General features: G+C 41.5%; 1 protein-coding gene across 1 annotated transcript in view; it reads left to right on the top strand.

The window, feature by feature from the left end:
• TRPA1 (transient receptor potential cation channel subfamily A member 1) overlaps positions 1–20891 on the top strand; it is a 57404-nt gene extending 36513 nt beyond the window's left edge. Inside the window, exons 16-28 of the mRNA XM_068525479.1 lie at positions 1640–1733; positions 5079–5138; positions 5665–5763; positions 7250–7320; positions 7879–8041; positions 8822–8911; positions 9177–9346; positions 10951–11080; positions 11512–11694; positions 14662–14730; positions 18322–18435; positions 19944–20044; positions 20687–20891. Coding sequence (XP_068381580.1) covers positions 1640–1733; positions 5079–5138; positions 5665–5763; positions 7250–7320; positions 7879–8041; positions 8822–8911; positions 9177–9346; positions 10951–11080; positions 11512–11694; positions 14662–14730; positions 18322–18435; positions 19944–20044; positions 20687–20891 — 1549 coding nt within the window. The remainder of the gene's footprint in view (positions 1–1639; positions 1734–5078; positions 5139–5664; positions 5764–7249; positions 7321–7878; positions 8042–8821; positions 8912–9176; positions 9347–10950; positions 11081–11511; positions 11695–14661; positions 14731–18321; positions 18436–19943; positions 20045–20686) is intronic.
• The last annotated feature ends 1543 nt before the right edge of the window (positions 20892–22434 follow it).

The raw sequence follows: 22434 nt of genomic DNA, 5'->3' as shown, positions 1-22434 counted from the left end.
GATTTGCAGTTCTCTGATGATTAGCGATGTTAAGCATCTTTTCATGTGCCTGTTGTCCATCTGTATGTCTTCTTTGGAAAAATGTATATTCAGGTCTTCTGCCCATTTTTAACTAGGTTGTTTATTTTCTTATGTTGAGTTATATGAACTGTTAATGTATTTTGGGTATTAACCCCATATCAGTCATATCATTTGCAAATATTTTCTCCCATTCAGTATGTTGTCTTTTTGTTTTGTCAGTGGTTTCTTTTGCTATGCAAATGCTTTTAACTTTAATTAGGTCCCATTTGTTTATTTTTGCTTTTATTTCCTTTGCTTTAGGAGACAGACCCAAAAAGTCAATCAGCATCTTAAAATGTCAGTTGTTTACATACAAATTTTAGTGAACTCTGGGTAACAACAGATATGTTGCTTAACCTCTCTGATCTTCAGTTTCCATTTCTAAGTCATGGGAGCACAGACCACCTTCACAGCACTCTTGTGAGGCTCACAGGGTTCGGGTGTGTGTAGTGTGTGGCACCATGGTTGTTGCCAGGCAAACTCTGCCCTGCCCCACCTGAACTTGCCTGATGCTCTCCTGCCAACGGAAACCCCAAAAGTGGACATTGGTGAAAATATTCTCCACGGTAAATGTGTGTTGTTACCAGTGCCATCAAAAGGAATTTCCTTTAACCCACGATCATTTGTGGTTATGGGTTTTTAAACCATACTCTAAGGAGTTCTAACGATGAAGGTGGAGAGTAGTTTGTCCCATGTCTTGAACATAAACCATTCTATATAATCACAGATGGATATGCACCAGGGCCCAGTGTCACCCAGTAGTGGAGGCAGAGGTGAATAATCTCATATTCAAGGCAGACCGAGCCTGTGTTTTGGAGCGCGGGCAGTCTCCAGATCCCCTGGTCGATCCTTCCTTTGAAACACTAGTCAATGCAAGTGGGCAACCCGAAGTTTCTGTTGATTATACAGATATCCTAGATGGATTTTACCGATAGGGTTAACAGAAAATTTTTCTGGGTCATTTTTAGAACTAGGCTCCTATTACAAAGATAGGATCTTAAAGATAAATGGGCTCTTTTTACTCTCTGTTGTAGATTTATTTCATTTTTGGTATCATAAACATCTTATCCTGTCCAACTGGATGGCAATAAAGAAATGGGCAAATCTGCAATGTTCTGACAGAACCCCTGTTTATTAATGTACTTGATACATGTTATTTTGTAGTTTAGTTTAATTCAATACATGATGTATACCTGGATTAAATGTAAAGTATCACGTGCCATGTTGCTGTTGTATGTATGTACATGTGGGTACCTCTATCTGGCATGACCAGCTCTGAAAGTACATACCATTTCATGACTTCAGGAGGAAAACAAGGTAAAAACTTGCCTTCTTGAGAAGGCATTTGGGTAAAGAGACAGAACAGTGATTATAACAGCCATCCCAGAATTTGCCCACATTTCATTTCCATTAACGGACAAGGACTCTATTGGATTGATCTTGGTTCACATATTGATTCCACTGGAACCAATTCAGTTTCTCCTAAAGATAGTAATCTTGAATTTCAACTGGTAGCTTTGTTGTTGCACGCAACAGGAGGATTCAGAATTGTGTTTGTTTTATTATTATTTTTTTACAGATGGGAAGAATGTCTTAAGGTTTTTAGTCATTATTCTCCAAGCAATAGATGTCCAATCCTGGAAATGGTAGAATACCTCCCTGAATGCAGGAAAGTAAGCTCTCAAAACAAAACTCCTTCTGGGTATATGCTTGGCAAATAATAAAATGTGAGGATTTATTGTTGTAATCACAACCTAAACATAGTAATTTCCATCTTTAAAGTAAGGTTTCTAGTTTTATATATGCTATAAGGGAATCTAGCCAACGAGTATTTGAGAAGGACCTACTTGGATTAAAAAATCCTATTAGTGGTTATGTGCAATATAGGAAAATATGTTAAACAGATTTTTTATTCAAACAATCCAAGTCTAGAGCAGAGACCACTAGTGCTGGTTACTGGCTGAATAATGCCTCTAGATGTGCGGGCTTTTGGCACGCGTGTTATTGTTTCAAATTTGCATTCATTAGTTGCGAACATGTAAAACCAGTATTCTTCCCTTAAAGATCCAGGTATCTAGCTTTCTATAAAAATCAGAAGATCTGATGATTGAGCCTACCTCCTCACGAGGCAGGAATCACGGGGCTGAGTATCAGCGGCTTCCTTTAGCTGGGCACGAGCTCTCCCATTTGACAGACCGCACCTCTTCCTTTTGGATACTCGGCTCTCATGCCTAGTGTTGGTTACCATATACTCCCATTCTTGTGCAATTGCTTTCTTCATAGTAGAGGGAGATTTCTCTATGAATGCCCCTACCCAAACTGTGAAGATAAAAGCCGGTACAAGGAGAGCCAACATTTCAAGAACAAAGGGAGAGAGCTCTTAGGCTGGTACAGTTCATTCATTTACACTATTGGCCTGGCCTCTGTGGGCCTCTGAATGTGTGACTCTATGCTAGATTAAACACATACCCAGCACATGACTTGAAACCAACTACAAGTCAAATACGCATGAGCTCTCGGGCACGTGAAGGATGCAGATAAAAGACCTCCTGGGAAAGTTGGGGTTTGAGGATTGGGACAGATATAGAATAATCAAGAAAAAAATGAATGACTTCAATGACTTTCCCTTCACTTAGAGGGAAAAATATATTCAAATACTGGAAGAGGCAGTGAAACAAAGGGACACAGGGGACAGAGGGCCAGATTTGGAGCCTGGTGGCCCTGGGATTTAGTCCTGGCTCTGCCTGTTGCTCTGTTGCTTTAGGTGGGTCATTTCACTTCTCTGAGCTTTCTGAGCTTCACTTTTTATTTTCTTTATCTCTAAAACAGTGATGCTGATAATGATCTTGCAAAGTGATTACAAAAATTAGAGATAAAATGTAAAAACTGTTCAGGATAGCAACTGGCACATATGATATATCTTACTATTTTTCTACTGCTTATGTGGTTATTAGTACTACTACTACTACTAACACTATTTTTATTTATTCAGTAAGCACTTAGAATGTGCTAAGTGCTTCATGTGCATTTCTTCTTTAGGATGTCTAATGGAAATTGGAGCCAGTTCAGTTCATAGATTAGCATTTTAGGTGCATAAATCTCATCAAGGGCACATAAATATTCAGGATTGAAAATGATCTCAGACCTTCTCACTCAGTAATTCCAGTTGTTGGAATCTGTCCTGATGAATAATCAGACGTATAAACAGATTTATGTGCAATGATGTTTCCTGCAACATCATGAAGAATAGTAAAAAAATATGTTAGAAATATTCACATATGGGGCTTCCCTGGTGGCGCAGTGGTTGAGCATCTGCCTGCCAACGCAGGGGACAAGGGTTCGAGCCCTGGTCTGGGAAGATCCCACATGCCACGGAGCAACTGGGCCCGTGAGCCACAATTACTGAGCCTGCGCGTCTGGAGCCTGTGCTCCGCAACAAGAGAGGCCGCGATGGTGAGAGGCCCGCGCACCGCGATGAAGAGTGGTCCCCACTTGCCGCAACTAGAGAAAGCCCTCGCACAGAAACGAAGACTCAACACAGTCATAAATAAATAAATAAATAAATAAAAGAACGTGAATTTCTTAAAAAAAAAAAAAAAAAAGAAATATTCCCATATGGAAAACATAGAAATTATACCAAAATGCCAAAATGTTAATAAGAGTTATCACCGCTGTGATTATGATTTGGTTTTTATTTTCTTCTTCATGTTGCTGTATATTCTCTAGTTAGTGTTTTATAATGACTTGGTATTATTTTAGGATGAGGAATATATTCTTTTAACTAGGGGAAGTGAAGAGTCTTCTAGATCAGCATCACATCACACATTTGAATAATGTGCACAATCCCTCCCCCACTCCCCTCCCCTCCCCCAGCAGTCCAGCCTTCACTTGGCCTGTGCTGGTAATCACAAAGCTCACCAGCTGTAACAGCCAGGCCTGCCTCCGGTTCTGCCTTGCACAGCACTACTGATTGGTCTTGCCTTTCTTTGCCATGATGTCTATTATGACCCCCAGTACTGCTGCCTGGTCACCAACAGAGAGAGACTTCCTGGAGATTTTTAAGTTGACCTGGTGCTTGAGACCAGCCAGGATAGAGGTACCCTTCCAGTGGGGCCTGGGTCCCTGTGTCTCCCCTTCAAGGTGCTAACCCTAACCCTCGTGTCCTGTAGGTGGGGTCAACCAGATGCCCCAGGAGCAAGGGACACACTGGTGGTGTCACCTGGGGCTTTGAGTCCACATCCGGTTCCAGGAGGGTAGTCTGACTGGGCAGAATATCTTTCTCAGGAGCGTGATTTGGGCGCCACCAGAAAGGTCCCAGCACACCGATTTGGGATGACTCAATTTATTTATGTAGTAGACAGGGACGCCGCAAAATATTTGTCCCTACGCTTCCTAGGGGCGGATCCAACGCTGAACTCCTAAGTGTTTTCTCCCTTAGTTGAGCATCTAGAGGGCCTTCAGCTGTTTCTCGTTATAATACCGATGCCCCACTGCCCTGTCCACGCCACTCTGGATGTGTGCTTTGTCAGGGTTGCTCAGTAAGCCAGGTGCAGAAGCAGACACAGTACTCCAGGCTCGAGCGATACAGAGGAGGGGACCTAGACCATGGGAAGACCCCAGGGCTTGGCTAAAGGTCTCGACTGGGACAGTAAGTTATCACTAGAAGATGCTGAGCAAAGGTGTCCTCAGTCATCTATATATTTTCTAGAAACCCAGAAAAACATCTAATCTTAGGCAAAACCAATGGCATATTTCTTACGTAAATTTTAGTAAATGCAATTTCATTCTCAAGTGCATGATATTTTTCTGAATCACTCGGCATTTCTGAGGCAGCAGTGGTACCTGTAACACTTTATGTTTTAGACCTTGTTCCTGAGTGACTTATAGTTTATCTTTGAGGTGCAAGAAGCAAAAGACAGGGAAGGGAATATCTTGGGTATTCTTTTAGAAATGGCATCAAATTCCATCTCGTATCTAGCCTCCTGCCTAATATCGTAGCCGGTTTTTCTCTCTCAAAGGTACTTTTAGATTTCCGCATGATGCCCTCCACAGAAGACAAGTCCTCCCAAGACTACCACGTAAGTTTTTTTTATTACAATAACTTAAAGTTTATTCTATTATAGTTGTTTAAGGAATATTAAAAATAATGTTACTAGAGTTCCAGAATCTCAAAAGATGGTAATTGTCTTCATTTCTCATATTATTATATCATCTACTTATGAGAGAATTTTTTCCTTAGCTCTCCAGTTTTCTCCCAGTATTTTAATTGTTTCTAATAGCATTATTTAGGAGTGTTTCTAGTCTTTATATTTTCTCGGGTAATCTTGCCTGAGGAATGAAATTCTAAAAGATCTAAGTGGTTTTTCGAGAAGTCATCTTTTTCCATGACTATGAGTTAGAAAGCAATCAAATAGCCTGCCAGGACATTTATTTTTTGAAATTTATACAGAATGACTTAATTTACATTTCTTCAGGTGAAATGACTCAACTTTATTTGAATCACTTAATTTTCAGCAGAATTATAGGCTTGCATAGTTGATGTGTTAAGAACTACTTTGGGGGCCTATGCTAGACTGTAATTCTAAAAAATTGTATCTTCTACAGATCGAGTATAATTTCAGATATCTTCAATGTCCATTAGAATTCACCGAAAAAGGAGCACCTCTACAGGATGTTACATACGAGCCTCTTTCAACCCTCAATGTAAGTCCGGTGTTTTCCTTATCCATGTAGTTTATACACGGGTTCTGTAATGCTTTGGTATGATAGTTCCAGGAAGGAGCCTGGAGAGAATTCCAGATTTATATTTTGATGTCTATGTCTGCCATGTGACCTAACTCTCTATTTTTTTACTAGAGAAAGCAGACATTTTCTACAGTTGCTATAAGTTGGTGCCCTTAAAGTTCCACACTCTTGATCACTTTAGTCCTAATGGTCATGTTAAACCTGCCCAACCCAGAATCCAGTAAACCATGGACAGCACAGGCTGACCATCAGCATTGGCTCCCAGCTCCTTCCATCTCAATATAGACATACATATTTAAGAGTTTCCAACAGTCTAAACCACAGGAAAATGCAGGGGGTGACATTTACAGTCATAGATTCCAAATTCAGCCAACCACTGGGCTCCAGGGTAAACTCTGACCTCTCAGAAGCTCTTAGATCCTTCTGGAAGAGTGAACCCAACCTGAAAGTGGGCCCTAAGCACACAGTTTGGACCCAAATTTCCCAAGAGACGGGCTCCAAACCAGCTCTTATTCTAACAAGTGCTTTTACATTCCTAGCAGATGAAGCAATGAAAGCCGTGCAGGTGACCCACGTCAGTGTACACCAGGGGCCTCAAACTCAGATAACTGCAGAGGAAACGGGTACCAGATGAGTGGGCTCCTGGCCTAAGAGCACAGCAGCTACTACTTTCAACAAAGTTTTGCCATGTGGAATGGCAGCCCAGGCTTGTGTAAATATCAGCAACATGTAAACGCATGTGCACGCAAAAGGAAACATATCTGAAGGTTGGATTGGCAAATTGTGATAAAGGGATCAAGGATATAGATCTGTTCCCTCTAATATAGCAATGGAGCCACATGCGACTACTTAAAGTAAAATTAATTAAAATTGAAGTTAAAAATTCATTTCTTCATTTGCAGTAGCCACACTTCAAGCACTCGGGAGCCTATGTGGTTTGTAGCTCTCATGCTGAACCGCGCAGATATAGACATTTCCATCACTGCAGGAAGTTCTATCGGACAGCATTGGTCTAGACGAATTAGGAACTTTCGTTAAGTTTAAATTTGTTCATCTCGCTACATGGAAGCCTTTGGTATAGACCATGGTACCAGCCGTCACCTAAAGTGAAATCGAGAAGGCTTACTGGGGACTTGGAGTGTGAAGGAAGCAGAGGCATGTGGATTTTATGCCCATAAGGCTGGTGATGGCAACTGACGCTCACATTTGATCTATGCAAAGCATTTTAGCATCTATATAAAATGGTCCTCTCTAGCTCGTTTTTTTTTTTTTTTGAAGAAATATATTCTTGATATACTTTTTGATCTTTCACATTTTCTAAAATAAGCAAGTGTTGTTTTGATGTACCAAAATAAAATTATAAAACCAGCAAACAAAAAAGCTGAGTATATACTCAAGAGTTTAACGTGATTTGTGATTTTATTGATCTTTCCTCATTTCTCAGGCAATGGTACAACATAACCGCATAGAGCTTCTCAATCACCCTGTGTGTAAAGAATATTTACTTATGAAATGGTGGGTATTAAGTAGTGTTTCTTTTTAATGAAGCCTTCATTAAATTTATTAAAGGTCTTCTAAGTAATTATCTTTAATGGTATCTTAATATTTTATATTTTATTACTTTAATGTTTTACATCTTGAAAAAGAAATACGTCAAAGGCAAATTTTGGTATTAAAAATGTTGATATTATTTATCTTTGGCATTAAATGAAATATTTGGGGGGTGGATCATTATATAAAACATGAAGAAGCATGCCTGGGCCCTGCAGTTTAGCAGACAATGAAGTAACAAGTGTGTTCCTGGGAAGAGCATTCAAATTGGAGTCAGAAGGTATGAGCTGAAGTTCCTTCCATTAGTTGGTGACAGATCTTAAGTAAGTCATGATTTCCTAGGAAGCTGTGATTCCTTTTCTGAAAATGAAAAAGGTGAGTTCCAAGATCTTCTTGGGTTTAAAGTTCAGTGAATTTATCAGATAGATTTCCAGGAGAGACTATAACTACTCTTTCTGCAGGCATCTTAAGTAAATATTTGGCGTTGAAATTACTCAATTATGGTTTGCTTATGTTTTGTAGGTTGGCTTATGGGTTTAGAGCCCATGTTATGAACCTAGGATCTTACTGTCTTGGTCTCCTGCCTATGACCTTTCTTGTTGTCAGTATCAGACCAGGTATGGCTTTCAACTCAACTGGAATCATCAATGAAACTAGTGACCATTCAGAAATATTAGACACCAAGGTATTTTCAATTGGTTTTTATATTTCAACTTTTTAAAATAAAGGATTTTCAAAAGTGTGGCCTTTTTTCTTTAGAAATACTAACCTCATAATAAATCTGAAATAGCAAGACTTTGCTTAATACAAATAGCTTATAGAATTCATATATGTAGCAATTCCTCCTAAAATCCTGTGTAGAATGAGAGGGAATATAAATAAAAAGGTCAGTAAATGAGCTCGTAAACTAACTTAAAGGGAATTGACATGTACGAGAGGCTAGCTTGGATGCTCAAGTATACAAGTTTAAAATAGGTATACAAGAAAGCAGATTTCTGGCTGCCAGGGATCGTGGGAAGAGGGGAGTGATGCTTAGTTGGGGATAGGGTTTCCATTTGGAGGTGATGAAACAGTTATGGAACTATGTAATAGTGAGAGTTGCATAACATTGTGAATGTACTTAATGCCACAGAATTGTACATTTTAAAATGTAAATGTGTAAAATGTAAAATTTTTTAAATGGCAAATTTTTTGTTATGTGTATTTTATCACAGTTAAAATTATATAGATCTACAGATTTGTATTCCTTTAGAATTCAATTGGCAACCTCTCTTAATAAAGACATTATGAAATGAGTGTGTTGTCTTTATATTGGCATCACGATGATTTTCTGTTTAAAGCAAAAATGGACAGCTTGTAGAAATGAAATCAAAGAAAAACAAATATTTAATAGTGAAAATTATGAAGAAAAGTGTTTTATCTAGATCCTTCATAACTGTTTGTCTTTCACCCTTTTTTGTTTCAGAATTCCTATACTATAAATATCTGTATGATTTTAGTCTTGTTATCAAGCATATTTGGATATTGCAAGGAAGTGGTCCAAATTTTCCAACAGGTACACAATACGTTTTATATCTCTAAAGTTGCAAATATTTTAATATGCATAACATAAATTAATTGCTAAACTATTATTGAAACAATATATGTCAGAATAAAACCACATAGCTTGATGAATGTAAAGACCGGAAATACCAAGCATAAACTTCTCTCCAGCTGCAATGCCAGAAAAATTTTGTTACTGGTTACATATATATAACCATCCATAAGATGCCAGGTCTTAGTCTCTACATGTGGTAATTCTTCATTCTTTTCAACCCCAGAAAAGGAATTACTTTTTGGATAATAACAATGCAGTTGAATGGATTATCTACACAACAAGCATCATTTTTGTGTCACCCTTGTTCGTCAGTATACCAGCTTATGTGCAGTGGCAATGTGGAGCAATTGCTATATACCTCTATTGGATGAACTTCTTATTGTATCTTCAGAGGTAAAACCAGCTTGAATGACTTGTACATCCTTTAGGCAGGTTTAATATCAAAACAAGAACTGTTATAAGTATCATGAGTTTATCACTGGCTTATTTCTTTTCCAGTTGTTTTAGACTGTGAAGATATCTTTTGTATACTATTAAGGAAAAGGGGAGGAAGGTTTGGAGTTCAGAGGGTAGACCAGGGTTTCTCAACCTCGGCACTATTGAAATTTGGGGCCAGATAATTCTTTGTTATGGGAGGCTGTCCCGTGCATTGCAGAATGTTTAGCAGCGTCCCTGGCCTTTACCCCCTAGACACTGGTAGCAACCCCCTCTCCCCAGTGTGACAGCAAAAAATGTCTCCACGGATATTACCAAACATCCTCTGGGCCACAGAATCACCCTGGATCAAGAACCACTGGTCTAGACAAAAGTAGATGAAATGTGGGAAGGAAATGGGAGTAAAAGTATTGGTTATTCTTATTTTACCTGGTAGTTTGGTGAGCATTTATCTCAGATAAAACAATCAAAATGAAGTGACAGGTATGGGGAGTAATAATGACATAAGAGAAAAAGTAAGCCCAACAAATCGAATCCTAGAGGGGAAATAAGGGCTAAGCTCCACTACCTCCTGCAATCGCTAAATTGAGTTCAATACGTTATTTCACGTAACCTTTACGATACAAGGGGTAAATGTCATTACTCGCAGTGTTTCAGAGAAGCTGAAGCACTGAGATAAGTGACTGGCTGGAGAGCTCAGCTAGTTAAGTCAGGATGCAGGCATTTCCCCTCAGTCCTTCCATCTCCAGGAACATGCTTTTCCCACCGTGTGGTCTGCACTGCTGCGTCATGAGCACGCTGCTCTGGGGATGTAGGAGAGGACACGGGATGGGGGGAGAAGCAGTGGCCTGGAGGGCAAGAGGCTTCAAGATGGGTTCAGGTACTGCCACCCCCCGGGCTTTGTCACCATCAGTGACTTTAGCGAGTTGCTAGACATCTCTGGGACGTCTCCGAGTTTCTGAGAACTCTAAAGTCCTTTTCAGCTTTAAAATCTTGTGAGTCCCCCTTTTAACAAGTTGTCTTTGCTGAAGGAAAAGTACATGTTAGTGGCAGGTGACACACCTGTTATCTACCCAAAAGTCTCACAGTGTTGGTAGCTGGGGGAGAGAAGGGAAACCTCAGGAAGCGGTGGGGATGGTGAACGTAGGCCTGTGCCCAGGAATAGGTGCCCTCGGGGACGTGAGCTCATTGAATCCATCTCCCCTGGATGCATCAGACAACGCCTCTCTCTACTCCATCAAGCGTTTAGTAGCATTACTTGATATTGGGACGCTGTGATTTTTCTCTCCTACTTTGGCTGAAGTAATGTCCAGTGGTCAAGTGGACAAACAATTCAAGATAAACGTTAGAAAGATGGAAAAAAAAAAAAACAAAGCAGTTTGACAGTTTGAAAATAAAGACTTGACTATTCATGAATTCTCATGTCTCTTTTTGAAAGTAACTGGCCTTGATTATTTCATCTGTGAAACCTAGTACCTGGTGCCTGATAACTAATGACACTGAGTGAAATACAGTTTGAGCAGAAAAGTGAATAAATGCTGTAATTGTTAAAATGTCCCTAGATTTGAAAATTGTGGAATTTTTATCGTGATGTTGGAGGTGATCATGAAAACGCTGTTGAAATCTACAGTTGTGTTTGTCTTCCTTCTTGTGGCTTTTGGACTCAGCTTTTATGTCCTCCTGAGTATACAGGTGAGGTATTTGCGTGAGTCATTGATTTTGTTGCTGTGAATAGTGGGGATACATATTTATACTTAAATCTTAATGGTGTAGAAAATTCATAATACCCTAACAATATTTGAATATTTTTTTTATCTGATATAATAGCATTCACATGATTTTCATTACAGGAAAAAGTATAGTCTTACTCAATGACTCTTCTTTCATTGTCAAAAAAGTTTATGTCTAGTGCATGATGATTTGTTATATGTGCAGAAAAGATGTTTCTGATGACTTTACCTCCAGTTTATTAGTAGTTCTTATCACTGTATTTCAGTAGCTATATTCTTATGACTTAAAAAAAAAGTACTTTAAATGTGATTTTTATCATTTCACTCTCCAGGAAACATTTTTTTCATTATATGCATTTTGCATTTCATTTTCACCTTACTGTCTTTTCTCAGGATGCTTTCAGCTCTCCGTTGCTTTCTATAATGCAGACCTTCAGCATGATGCTAGGAGACATCAATTATCACGATGCCTTCTTAGAACCGTATTTGAGAAATGAATTGGCTTATCCACTTCTGTCCTTTGCACACCTTATTGCGTTCACCATGTTCGTTCCAATTGTCCTCATGAATTTACTTGTGAGTAATTTATCCTTGTATTTTCTGTTGGCTGATCATTTGGGACGTTTAATAATGATAATGATTTATAGCCTCTTTAGTCTCCCTTCATGAAGGGGAAAAGGGGACTACTATAAAATTCATTCATTCAACATTCATTTAGTGCCTGGGGCGTGCCAGGTAGTGTGAGGTCAGCGGATGCAAAGATGCATTCACTTGGCAAATATTTACCGAGAACCTACTAAGTGCCAGACACTGATCCAGGTGCAACAGTGATGAACAAAACAGACCAACACCCAGTCCTGACATGATTATAAACTAGTCATGAAGTTGAGTAGTAAACCAATAAATATGTAGCATGATGTCATGGGGGTGTTAAGTGCCATGAAGAAGTACGAAGTAGAATAAGGACATAATGATGAATGGTGTGTGCCGCTTTGGGGTTGGGCTGGGGGTCACAGTTTAGGCCGAGACCTTCATGGAGTGAAGGATTAAGACCTCATCTCTGCCCTCGAATTTCTCATTGAAATTCGGAGATTCAAGTGGGGAAGAGTCGCTCACGCAGAGGGCATCTGCAGCATTTAGCTGCCACCTCTGAGCCAGTCAGAGGCTGGATGCCCTCAGGAGACACAAGCATTCTCTTCCACAGAGAGCCTGCTCTGGCCACGGGCATCTTGGCTGATGCAGGCAGAAGTACATCCTAACACCAGGTCCATGGGGAGACTTTCCCGGCAAAAATGTGCTGAATGTGTGCCTGTCCATATAAATACATATTTATAGATAGATAAATAAATAAATATTTAAATGGGCAGGCACACATTCAGTACATTTTTTCTGAATCTGACTGCGGCAGAGACTGTGCTAGGCAGTGCTGACGGAAAGAAAAAAAAATACAGACTACTTAATGTTTTGATTCACATACTTGATACAACTTCAGAGTTTTCTTTTGGTGACCTAGAAAAATAAAGGATGGCCCTAAGACTAATAAAGAATGATATAAAGCCCACTTCCTCTCTTATGTTTGGGGAGATAATTATCTAGAAGAGAATTAGGCCCAGCGGAAGTACAGGTTGGTGCCAAACTCAAGCCACTAAACCCAGCATCCGTGGAGCAGCTCTACCTGTATCTCCCAGAGGAAAATCCAACCCAGCAGAGCTGAGACTGACTGTTCTTCCTTCAAACTCTGCTACTGCCTCTCAGTAGCAACTCCCAGTCTTCTGACTCAAATCATTGGAAGATGTTCTAAATCATCCCACCCCCGCCCCCTTTCTTCAGCTCTTTCAATAAATGTTGCCTCTCACACCTACTTTTATGGGCCTGCACCCTCCTGGCTCCTCATCCGAGTTGCTGCAGGACGGAAGATTCTTTCTACCTCCTCTCACTTCTCTGTCTGTTCCTTCCTGCAAATTGTCGCCAGAGTGATGTTCTCGTAATGAAAAGCTGGGTTCATCAGTGTATTTCCAAAAATTTTTTCTATGATTCTCCAAAAACTTCAATCCAGTCTAAACCCATTATCATAGCATGCACGGGTTCTCGTAATCTGGATCTTACCCAGATCTTACCCAACTCTCCCCGCTTGGAGCAGGATTTACCCAGACGTGCACATTCACTGAGGGTGCAAGGCTTTCCTTCCTGCCTCCTGGGGTCCGGATGGGCTGTCCATTTCCCTGGAGGGCCCGCCCACCTTGGGTTAACTCTAAGCTCTCACCACTCAGCTCAAGCATCATCTCCCCTGGGCAGACTTTCTTAACCAACTCCCTCCGCCCTCCAGCACCCTTAGTCTGAATCGAGTGCCCCTTCCTTGTGTTTTCATAGTTTTGAGGACACAAATCAGAGAAAGATAGCAATAAAACCTACTTCCGAGGTTGCTGTGAGGATGAAATGAGCTAAAACAAAGCACCTAAAACAGCGCTTGGCACATGAAAAGCATCTAGTAAATGTTAACTACGATTCAACATTAATAACTGACTCATGAGCTCAGGTATCCTCTGAGCCCAGGCAAGTATCTTAAATGTGTGAAGCAGCAGTTATGAGACAGCTGGTTCTGATGGGGGCCGATATAAACTAGAGAGAATGCCCATCTAAAGGCTTGCAAATTAAAAATTTAAAACAACCGTTATCCTGCCAAATAAAACCTACTTGCTGACTATCTAAATGGTTCTCAGTGCTAGTGTGCATGCCCTGGAATATACTCTTTCACCGGTCATTCACTCAGCGGTGACTTTGTGTACCTACCATGTGCCCTGCTCTGTTCTAAGCACTGGGCATATGGTGGTGACCTGGGCAGACAGAGCCCTTCTCTCGGGGCGTTTATTTGACTTTGAGCTCCTTGAGCAGAGACTGGCTTTTGCTCTCCGACTGCAGCATGCAGGAGGCTGGTTCGGCATAGACAGGTACTAAGTTCCTAACAAGTGATGAGAGAATGAGTGAACGTAGCTGATTTAATTCGGATTCAGTAGAACTGAGCTGACAGCTTGCCTCCACCTAATTCTACCTAGCCATGGATTTCTAGAGGGAGACTTTACCAGAGCTTCACCCACCCTGAAAGGGTACCTGTTCCTCCCAAACAAATGGAAGATACACATTCCTTCCATTCCCTCAGGTTAATGTTTTAGCTTTTCCATGTTGTCAAGTCACTCTTGTTTACCTTGGGTGCTAAATTCCTGGAGTTTGCAACCATGTTTCATGGCTACACCAATCCTAGTTGATATCACATCACCCCTGTCCTCTCCACAAATAACTTCATTTTATTTTAAGATAAGATGAAGTGCAGATTAATTTGTGTGCCTTCCCTTTTCATGATAATACTTAGGATTACTGGACCCACTGATGTGACCGCAGTTTTCTGTAAGGTGTGTAAGCACAGTGTTTTGAGGCCACTGCTGGTGAACGTCATGCCCACTCCCAGACTGTAGCCAGAGAGACCACAAGTGTATTTTGAGGTGAGCCATTAAACCAAGAGTGATTCACTGCCGTGTTGTCCTTCAGATTGGTTTGGCAGTTGGTGACATTGCTGAGGTCCAGAAGCATGCATTGTTGAAGAGGATTGCCATGCAGGTAGGTGTTATATTTAATTATCACTTGCTGAAATTAGCACCACCCTAATTATTCAAATGTATCACTGCTGGTTTCTGAGAACACAGTTATTGAATACGGGTGCTGTCTTAGTCCTGAGAAGCACCGCACCGTGCAGGTCATGCATGTTCTGTGATGTCCCTGCTGGGGTCAGAGAATCAACCGTCATGAAGAAGATTTCCCACAGCAATCTCGGCAGAGAAATTGGGAAATTGCCTGAGCCTCTTTTTATGTCAGCATGTGGCCAACCAGGTAGTTAGAGGGCGGACCAAGAACATCACAGGTGAAGCACTCTGTCTCCTGACAGCCAAACTGTTCAAAGGAGCGCTTGATATTCTGGGCACAGAATTACAGGGTCCTCCCAGCGTGTGCTATATTGAAGTGTTAACTGCATACATGAGATTTTGTTCCCTAGAAATCGTCTTTCTAGACAATTTGATGTAAAATTCCCTAGAGTCAAGGTTCCTGGATGGATCCTTGGCTACTGAATCTTGTGAGGTAGTTTCCTGTTACAGGACAGAAAGCTATTTCTGTGCTCTTATTGCATTGCCTTTCAGTTTCAAATCTGAATGGGAATATTTGATGTTTCAGAAATATCTGACGACCAGTTGAATATATACATTTAGGAACTTAGGCCAGTTCAAAAGGAAAAAAAATTCATGCTAAGATATAACTTTCTCCTCACTCTTCACTTTTCTTGGTCACACTGCTCTCTTCTGTTACTTATTCAGCTATATGTTAGCAAATATTTATCTTAAAAAATTGCTCCAGTACATGGGATGTACAAAGCAAAGCACGGTACAACTTAGCATGAGAACCCAGAGGAATTAAAGGGATGTGATCTTTGACTTTAATAAGCAAAACAATCTAATCAGCACACCAACTAAACCTTCAGAGTATAAAATATCAAAGTCAACTTAGAACCATCCTTAAACTCTAAACTCTGTGACTAAGCTGTATATCATGCAGAGAGCTTGGAACATTAAAGAACATGAATTAAATGGTTAGAATGTCAGGTACAGAAAATCAGTGTAAAAATAACTAAGGAAACGCTGCGTGGAAGAATTGGGATGTGAGCTGGGCGTTGAAAGATGGTGGGATTTAGAAGGGCTGCGAGGCCGGTCCAGAAAGGGGGCACCCAGCAGGAGCAAAGGGCCGAAGGCAAAACAGGGGAAATGGCTAAGGAGGTGTGATGGGGCCTCCTGGCTTGGAGGGATGGCTCCTTAGAGGGGGATAAGGCTGCTCCAGATGATAGAGGGCTTTACTCAAAAACAGCGAACAAAGAAGAACCTTAGCTTGGAAAGAAAGGGCAGTAAACGATGAAGTGCTTCAAGTTATTTTGTCAGTGACTAGAAAGTTATTATCAGCCCTCCCAAAGAATGGGAACAGAATGAAAGTGGCATTTAAGAGGACCTGTTACTCTCTTGGTTTAGCGGGGAAAGACTGCAGGAAGGAAGAGCTACGGACTGGCTATCGCCATAACAAAGATGGACTGCGGGACTCCAGGTAGGCGGACAGGAGAGGAGAAGGGATGTTTAAGCTCTCGGCTGGCATGTCAGCAGCATTTCATAACTGATGACTCCTGAAAATACCAGGGGAAATAAATATGAGCAAGGGCGCTAGACAAACCGCCTGGAGGAAGCATGCGGAAGTGCAGCGTCAGTGCCGTTGATTTGGAAAGCACCGTCCCATATGAGATTTGATAATGCTGCCCGGAACCAAACAGCGCAGAGACCGCCAAGGGAAGCAGGCAAAGCAAGTACCCCCATATTATCTGTTTCTTGTTTTGGGTCAATAATAGTATTGACTAGAAAACCGGGAAGCCATCCTCCTTTCTTCCCTGAGTTGTTTTTTAAGGAACTCTCTATCCACGTACGACTCTCTACATCAGACCTAACAACCGAAGTTTGAGCCCACATCAGAACCGGTGGCAAAAGAGGATGGGCAGCAATGCATTTCCTACAGGGATATTTCGTCTTCCCACAAAATCATCTCAAACACAAGTGAGGCCAGAAAGGTCCCTGAGACAGTGCTGCTGGGAGATGCATTCACGAAGTGAAGTGTCAGTTCCCCAAGTACAGGAGTTGTGAGTATCTTGAGGGCCTTGGAGCTGTTTGGTTAGTTTTTAACACTAGTTTCCCCATTTCCCAGAGCAGGCTGGCAGCCGTAGACTTCCACAGACATTTACACACATGGTGCATATTACGAAAGGAAACCCACGGAGTGCTTCTTACCCCTCAACATGGAAGACCCACCAGGTAGGAGAGGTGAAGATGTGCCCTTCCAGAGGAGCTGTGCTGGGCGCGTCCCACTGGACCCACCACGATTAGACTTTGGGCTCTGCCTGCCATCCTCGCTAGGACCGTATTCGAGAGAGGTAGTCTGGCAGCTCCTGTGTAGAGAACGAACAAGGTTAAGACACACCACGTGCTTTATCTGTCGGCAAACACGAGGGTTGAATAAATCCTTCTCAGTCGAGCTGGAGTAAGTGCATGTGACCTCTGAAAATGTGTATGGCAAGGGGAAGGAATATTGCCCTGAAGACCCAGGGGAAGAGGAATCCCTGAAAATTACATTACTCAAAACATCTAATTGGAATTGTTAATAAGATATAAGAAAATATAGCTCTTCTTGAAACTGGAACTAACGTAAAGTATGTTAAGTGGCGATAGTGCTATAAAAATACCAGGGAAGCAAGTTAGGGAGTGTGCTATGTGGGAGGGGGGCTGCAGTTTTATACAGTGTGGTCAGGACAGTTCTTACCATCACACCATTTAGGAATATCAACCACTTAGATGCCCATATATTAAAAAAGCCTATGGTCTTAGAAAGAAAAATCTCACTTATACGGTCATTATATTAAACGTAGCTAAACAACGGACACAAAGGGCTCTAAGAAGAGAATCAAAGATAAATTTGGCAAATGCAAACAAAAAAGTGGAAAATATGAGAATTAAATTCAATAATAAGTCAAGGTGAAAACATTAAACAAAAGTTTGTATCTCTGAAACCAGAAATTATCCTCAAGGTGCGTCATGGATAAACCGTTTGGCACCTGATAGCACAGCGTGAAAGGTTTATCAGGTCCTCTTGGATGTGCTTAGATTCTCCTTCTTTCCCTGCTGACCTCTGATCCCTCCACTTCAGCACTCCCCCCTCTGCCCTGTCGTAGGTGCACATTGTACCACCCACACCTCGCGGTTGTGCACGTTGTGGAGTGTGGCGCCCCGAGAGTGTGGCTTCCGTCTTCTTCTTCTTGACATGCCCAGTGTTGGTCACGGTCCCTGAACAGTAAACATCTGCTGACTTAAATGGAATCCCTTCTTTAAACAGCTGGCCCCCGATGGCAGACGGCTGCCCCTGTTTTGTCAGTGGATGAAGTGAGAGGTGGGGGCAGGTGACAGCGAGCTCGAACTCAGGGTGAAGGAAACTGGGCCAGCCCGGCTGCCTGTGCACAGGCCAGGACACGGGAGTCAGTCTCCAGTGCACTGTGCCAACGACTGCTTCTCTGCAGTGTACGGATTCCAGGTGCTTATCAATGATTCCTTTCAATAAATCCCCAATGCACTTCAGGTGGAACTTCATACCAGCCTGGAAAAGAAGCTGCCACTCTGGTTCCTACACAAAGTCGATCAGAAATCCACCGTCGTGTATCCCAACAGACCCAGATATGGTGAAGGGCTGTTAGTAAGTACACGTGACAAAGATCGACATAAATAATGTGATGGAGCTTAACATTCATTCATCGTGTTATCCCCAAGGGTGCCTGGTAATGATCAATGGGGAGGAGACATGTAGTCCTGTCTTCCAAGTGGCTCGTCCACAGCCTCTGTGTTAAATATATACCACACCACTGTGAGAGCAGATGGGGGGGTGGGCCAGCCATACCCTTAGGGATCTTTTCTTACAGTGTAGGTATACTTCACTTGCGTTTCCTAGTCACATGTCCCTGACATATGTGTGCAGATGTGTATGTGTACGTATCTAGAACACACATGTACGTACACCCAGGTACGTATATACACATACAAGGAGAGTGTACATTATAGAGAACATACAAACTGTCAAAGACTAAGCAAGGTCATTGCGTTATAATGGAAAAGGGAGTATACTAAGAGTTGCAAGTACTGGATGCTAATTCTTTCTGAGTCCTTCATAGGTTAATTTTCCATTGTGTAGTCATAAAATGATAAAGTCGATCTCAGTATGAACCTAGGCTTTCTTCTACTCTAAACTATTTCCCTATTTGATTTCACTCGTACCCACCACTGCAGTCACTACTGAAACACAGAAAGCTCAGCAGTTGATTCTCCTGCCTAGAGCTCCTTGAGTTTCAGGCCCCTGTATCCAACTGTCTACTTGACATCTTCCCTGGTACGTCTTCAATGTACCTCAGATTCCACGTGTTCAAAACATACTCATGCAAAACACACTCATGAGCTCCACCCCTCCTGTTTCACTTGCTCCCGACATCCCCTACAGGGGGAGAGTGAAACAGCGCCATCCTTCTCCAGACTGTCTTATTTCATTGACGGTCACCTCCATTCATCTGCCTGGGCAAGACGTCGTCCTTGTCGTCTCCTTTCCCTTTTCTCCCCCCTCACACCCAGGCAGTCCCACATTTGGTCCGTTTGACTTACCAGGTGGCCTGTGCAAGTGGCTATCTTCTCTCGCCTGGGTGGCCGGAACTTCCTCATTCCCAGTCATTTCACACCTGCCCTTGACCCTCGCCAGTCCGCTGATGGTTTAAAAGACACTGAATTTAAAAAAATATATTGAAATTGCATTTCAGAAATGTCCCCATGTGAAATTCAGTTGTGTTGGATAATGGTGCAGAGCAGTTTTAGAGAACTAACAACTAATCCTGTGTGGAATACCACCACTCATGATGGACGTTTTTCATGAGAAAATATAAAATGGTTCTGTTACACCTTTTCCTAAACAACCCCCCATTCCAGTTTACTCCCCTGTATTATTTATACGTCTTGTACTTTCCTCTAGTGTAACATATATGACTTCATTTTATAGCTCTTTGCATTTGTCTGTTAAGAGGCTGTGAGCTCCTTGAGGGTCATGGCTGTGTCTGAATATTTGTGCTAGCATGCCGGCCTCAGTAGCTGAATCATGGCACACGTTCAAGAAGCAGTTCCTGAACTGAGTTCTACCTGCGTAACTATTAATCTTTTATCCCATAGCGTGGTGTATTTCATTATTTCTTTTGCACCCAAGAAGTGAGACAAGAAATGCCAAATGTTGATACATCTTTAGAAACAGAAATAATGAAGCAAAAGTACCGGTATGTATGCTTCCTTTCATCTGTATTTGAAAAATTTAAAACTCTTAACAAGGAGGCATAGTATAAGTTTATATTGTATATTTGTGTTTATTTATCTATATTGCCAGGCTTTAATTGACTGATGTGGCTAGTATATTGAGAATCTTGAGACTTCTTTTTAGACCCAATAACTGATTTGCTGCTATTGACAAATCAGTTTGCCAATCAGTATCCTAAACTGCATTCTTCATCAGCCGTCTGAATTCTTACATCAAAACTCTGGAAGCTTTGAGGATCCCTGGAGAAGCTATGTAGTGTACAGTGGTCAAGCCTGAGGGCTTTAGGGTTCATTTACCTGCATTCAAAGACCTACTCAACTGTTTACTAACTGTATGACCCTGGGCAAGCTGCTGAACTTTTCTGTGCAACAGTGTTTTACTCTTTAAAATGGGAACAAAGATTAACTAGCCATGAATGAACAGTGTAAGCTTGGGAAAATCACTTAAACTTTAAAAGTATGTATTTCTTAGGATTATGATTACCAGGAGGCTCCAACCTGGGCACAGTTAGTCCGCTCTAGAACACCTGAGTACACAGGCCTTCCCGCACTCGAGGGCTGAAAGGATGATTGAAAAGAAACTCATGAAATGTATGTCCTTTTAGGCTGAAGGATCTCAGTTCTCTTCTGGAAAAACAGCATGAGCTTATTAAACTCATCACTCAGAAGATGGAAATCATCTCTGAGACAGAGGATGAAGATTACCACAGTTCTTTTCAAGACAGGTTTAAGAAACAGCAGTTAGAACAAAGGAATAGCAAATGGAATTCTGTACGGAGAGCAGTAAAGGCAAAACCACACAGCCCTTAGCATTAGTTATCCCAGCCTGCGACGGGGTTTCCGACGGGGGGCGGGGGGTTACGTGACTTACTGAGTCTAAATTCCAATTTGGCAAGAGTGAGGAAAAAGCAGAAATATGATTCTGATTCCACTATATGTGAAATCATGGTTCCTGTATTCTATAGGAAAGGTAGACTCTCTTTTTCTATCTCTCTTCATATTTTTTACCAGTCACTACGTACAGGGAATATCCTTGCTAATAAGTTCAGGTTGGACTTTACCTCACATTATTTGAATGGGTAGAAAACTAATTTGCTAGAACACACATTTGTAATGATAAGGAGTAATACATGTAACTATTAAGCTAGAATACAAATGTCAATACCGGATTCCTGCTTAATAATTATACAGTAGGGAAATGCATTAGACAATGAAGTATCGTATTAGGTCCTACCACTTGGTATATTTTGTGTTGGATGACTCTGTGGGTGGAACCCTGTGTGCTCTGTTCCCACCAGAATAAATCCCCCCACCTTCCTGCTGCTCCTGACACACCTGATGTCACTTTGAGATGAGGCCCAAATGAATAGACCTTATGCATGAATTTTACTATATGTAGCGTCTGTTTTTTCTGTATTTTTTGTTTGCCGATGATGGTAATAAATGTAAAATCGATACAGTCACCCCAGTGATTATCATGTGAGCGTTTTATTACATTTATTTTTGAGATTTGCAAAAATGCTTCCATCATATATGTCCTTTTTCTTTTGATGTCCAGTACAACGTGTGAATCAATTAAATGCCTCATCATGGATCTTTCCAAGGTCCCTCTCCTGTTTTATTTTCCTCTTCACCCCAAGTCTCATGTTATTACCCCCGGGAAGCACCCTGTCTAAGGAATGTCTTTGGCCATGAATGTATTTTTGTGTTTTGTTGAACAGTATTGTTTGGGTATGTTTTTATTTACATAGGTGTGTGTGTTGCTATGCTATGGCTCTTGTTCTCTTTCTTACTTCTTTTCCACTGAACGTCATGTCTGCAGGGTACAACTGAGGTGTCCCCTGTCCAGTTAGTAAGAACCTCTGATGGCTGCTCCCTGTCACTGTGTGCACCTGCGCATTGGACTCTTGTCTGCTCCAAAGATGGACCCGTCGGTGGCCTCCCCTCCCGCTGTCACACATCCTCAAACACACTCACTCAGGCAGAGTGCTGAGTGACAATATGTAATATGAAAAAACCAGACATTTTTACATCCGTGGTCCAACAGAACCGATGGCCTAGAAGCTATGTTGTATGCGCATTAATCTTTGATACGAAAACGAAGAGCTTTTGGCCTTTGTTTTCCTAAAAAAGAGAGACTGGAAGTTCACAATACAGGAGCAATAACCAGGGATGTCCCGATCATGAAAACAAATGGTCCTTTCACAGTCTTCACACTTCTCAAACTTTGTGTAGCTTGAGCAATACACATCTTCCAGATTTAAATAAGATGGGAAATGTGCTAATCCAAATTGTCCCTCTACTCACTTGAGGAGAAGCCCAGTTCTGCAGCAGTTAGAGCGCTGCCTGGCAT

Source organism: Eschrichtius robustus, chromosome 17 (genome assembly GCF_028021215.1).
Source record: "Eschrichtius robustus isolate mEscRob2 chromosome 17, mEscRob2.pri, whole genome shotgun sequence".
NCBI classification, from domain to species: Eukaryota; Metazoa; Chordata; class Mammalia; order Artiodactyla; family Eschrichtiidae; genus Eschrichtius; species Eschrichtius robustus.
Note: the sequence above shows the minus strand (reverse complement) of the source record. Positions and strands in the feature narration are given on the sequence as shown.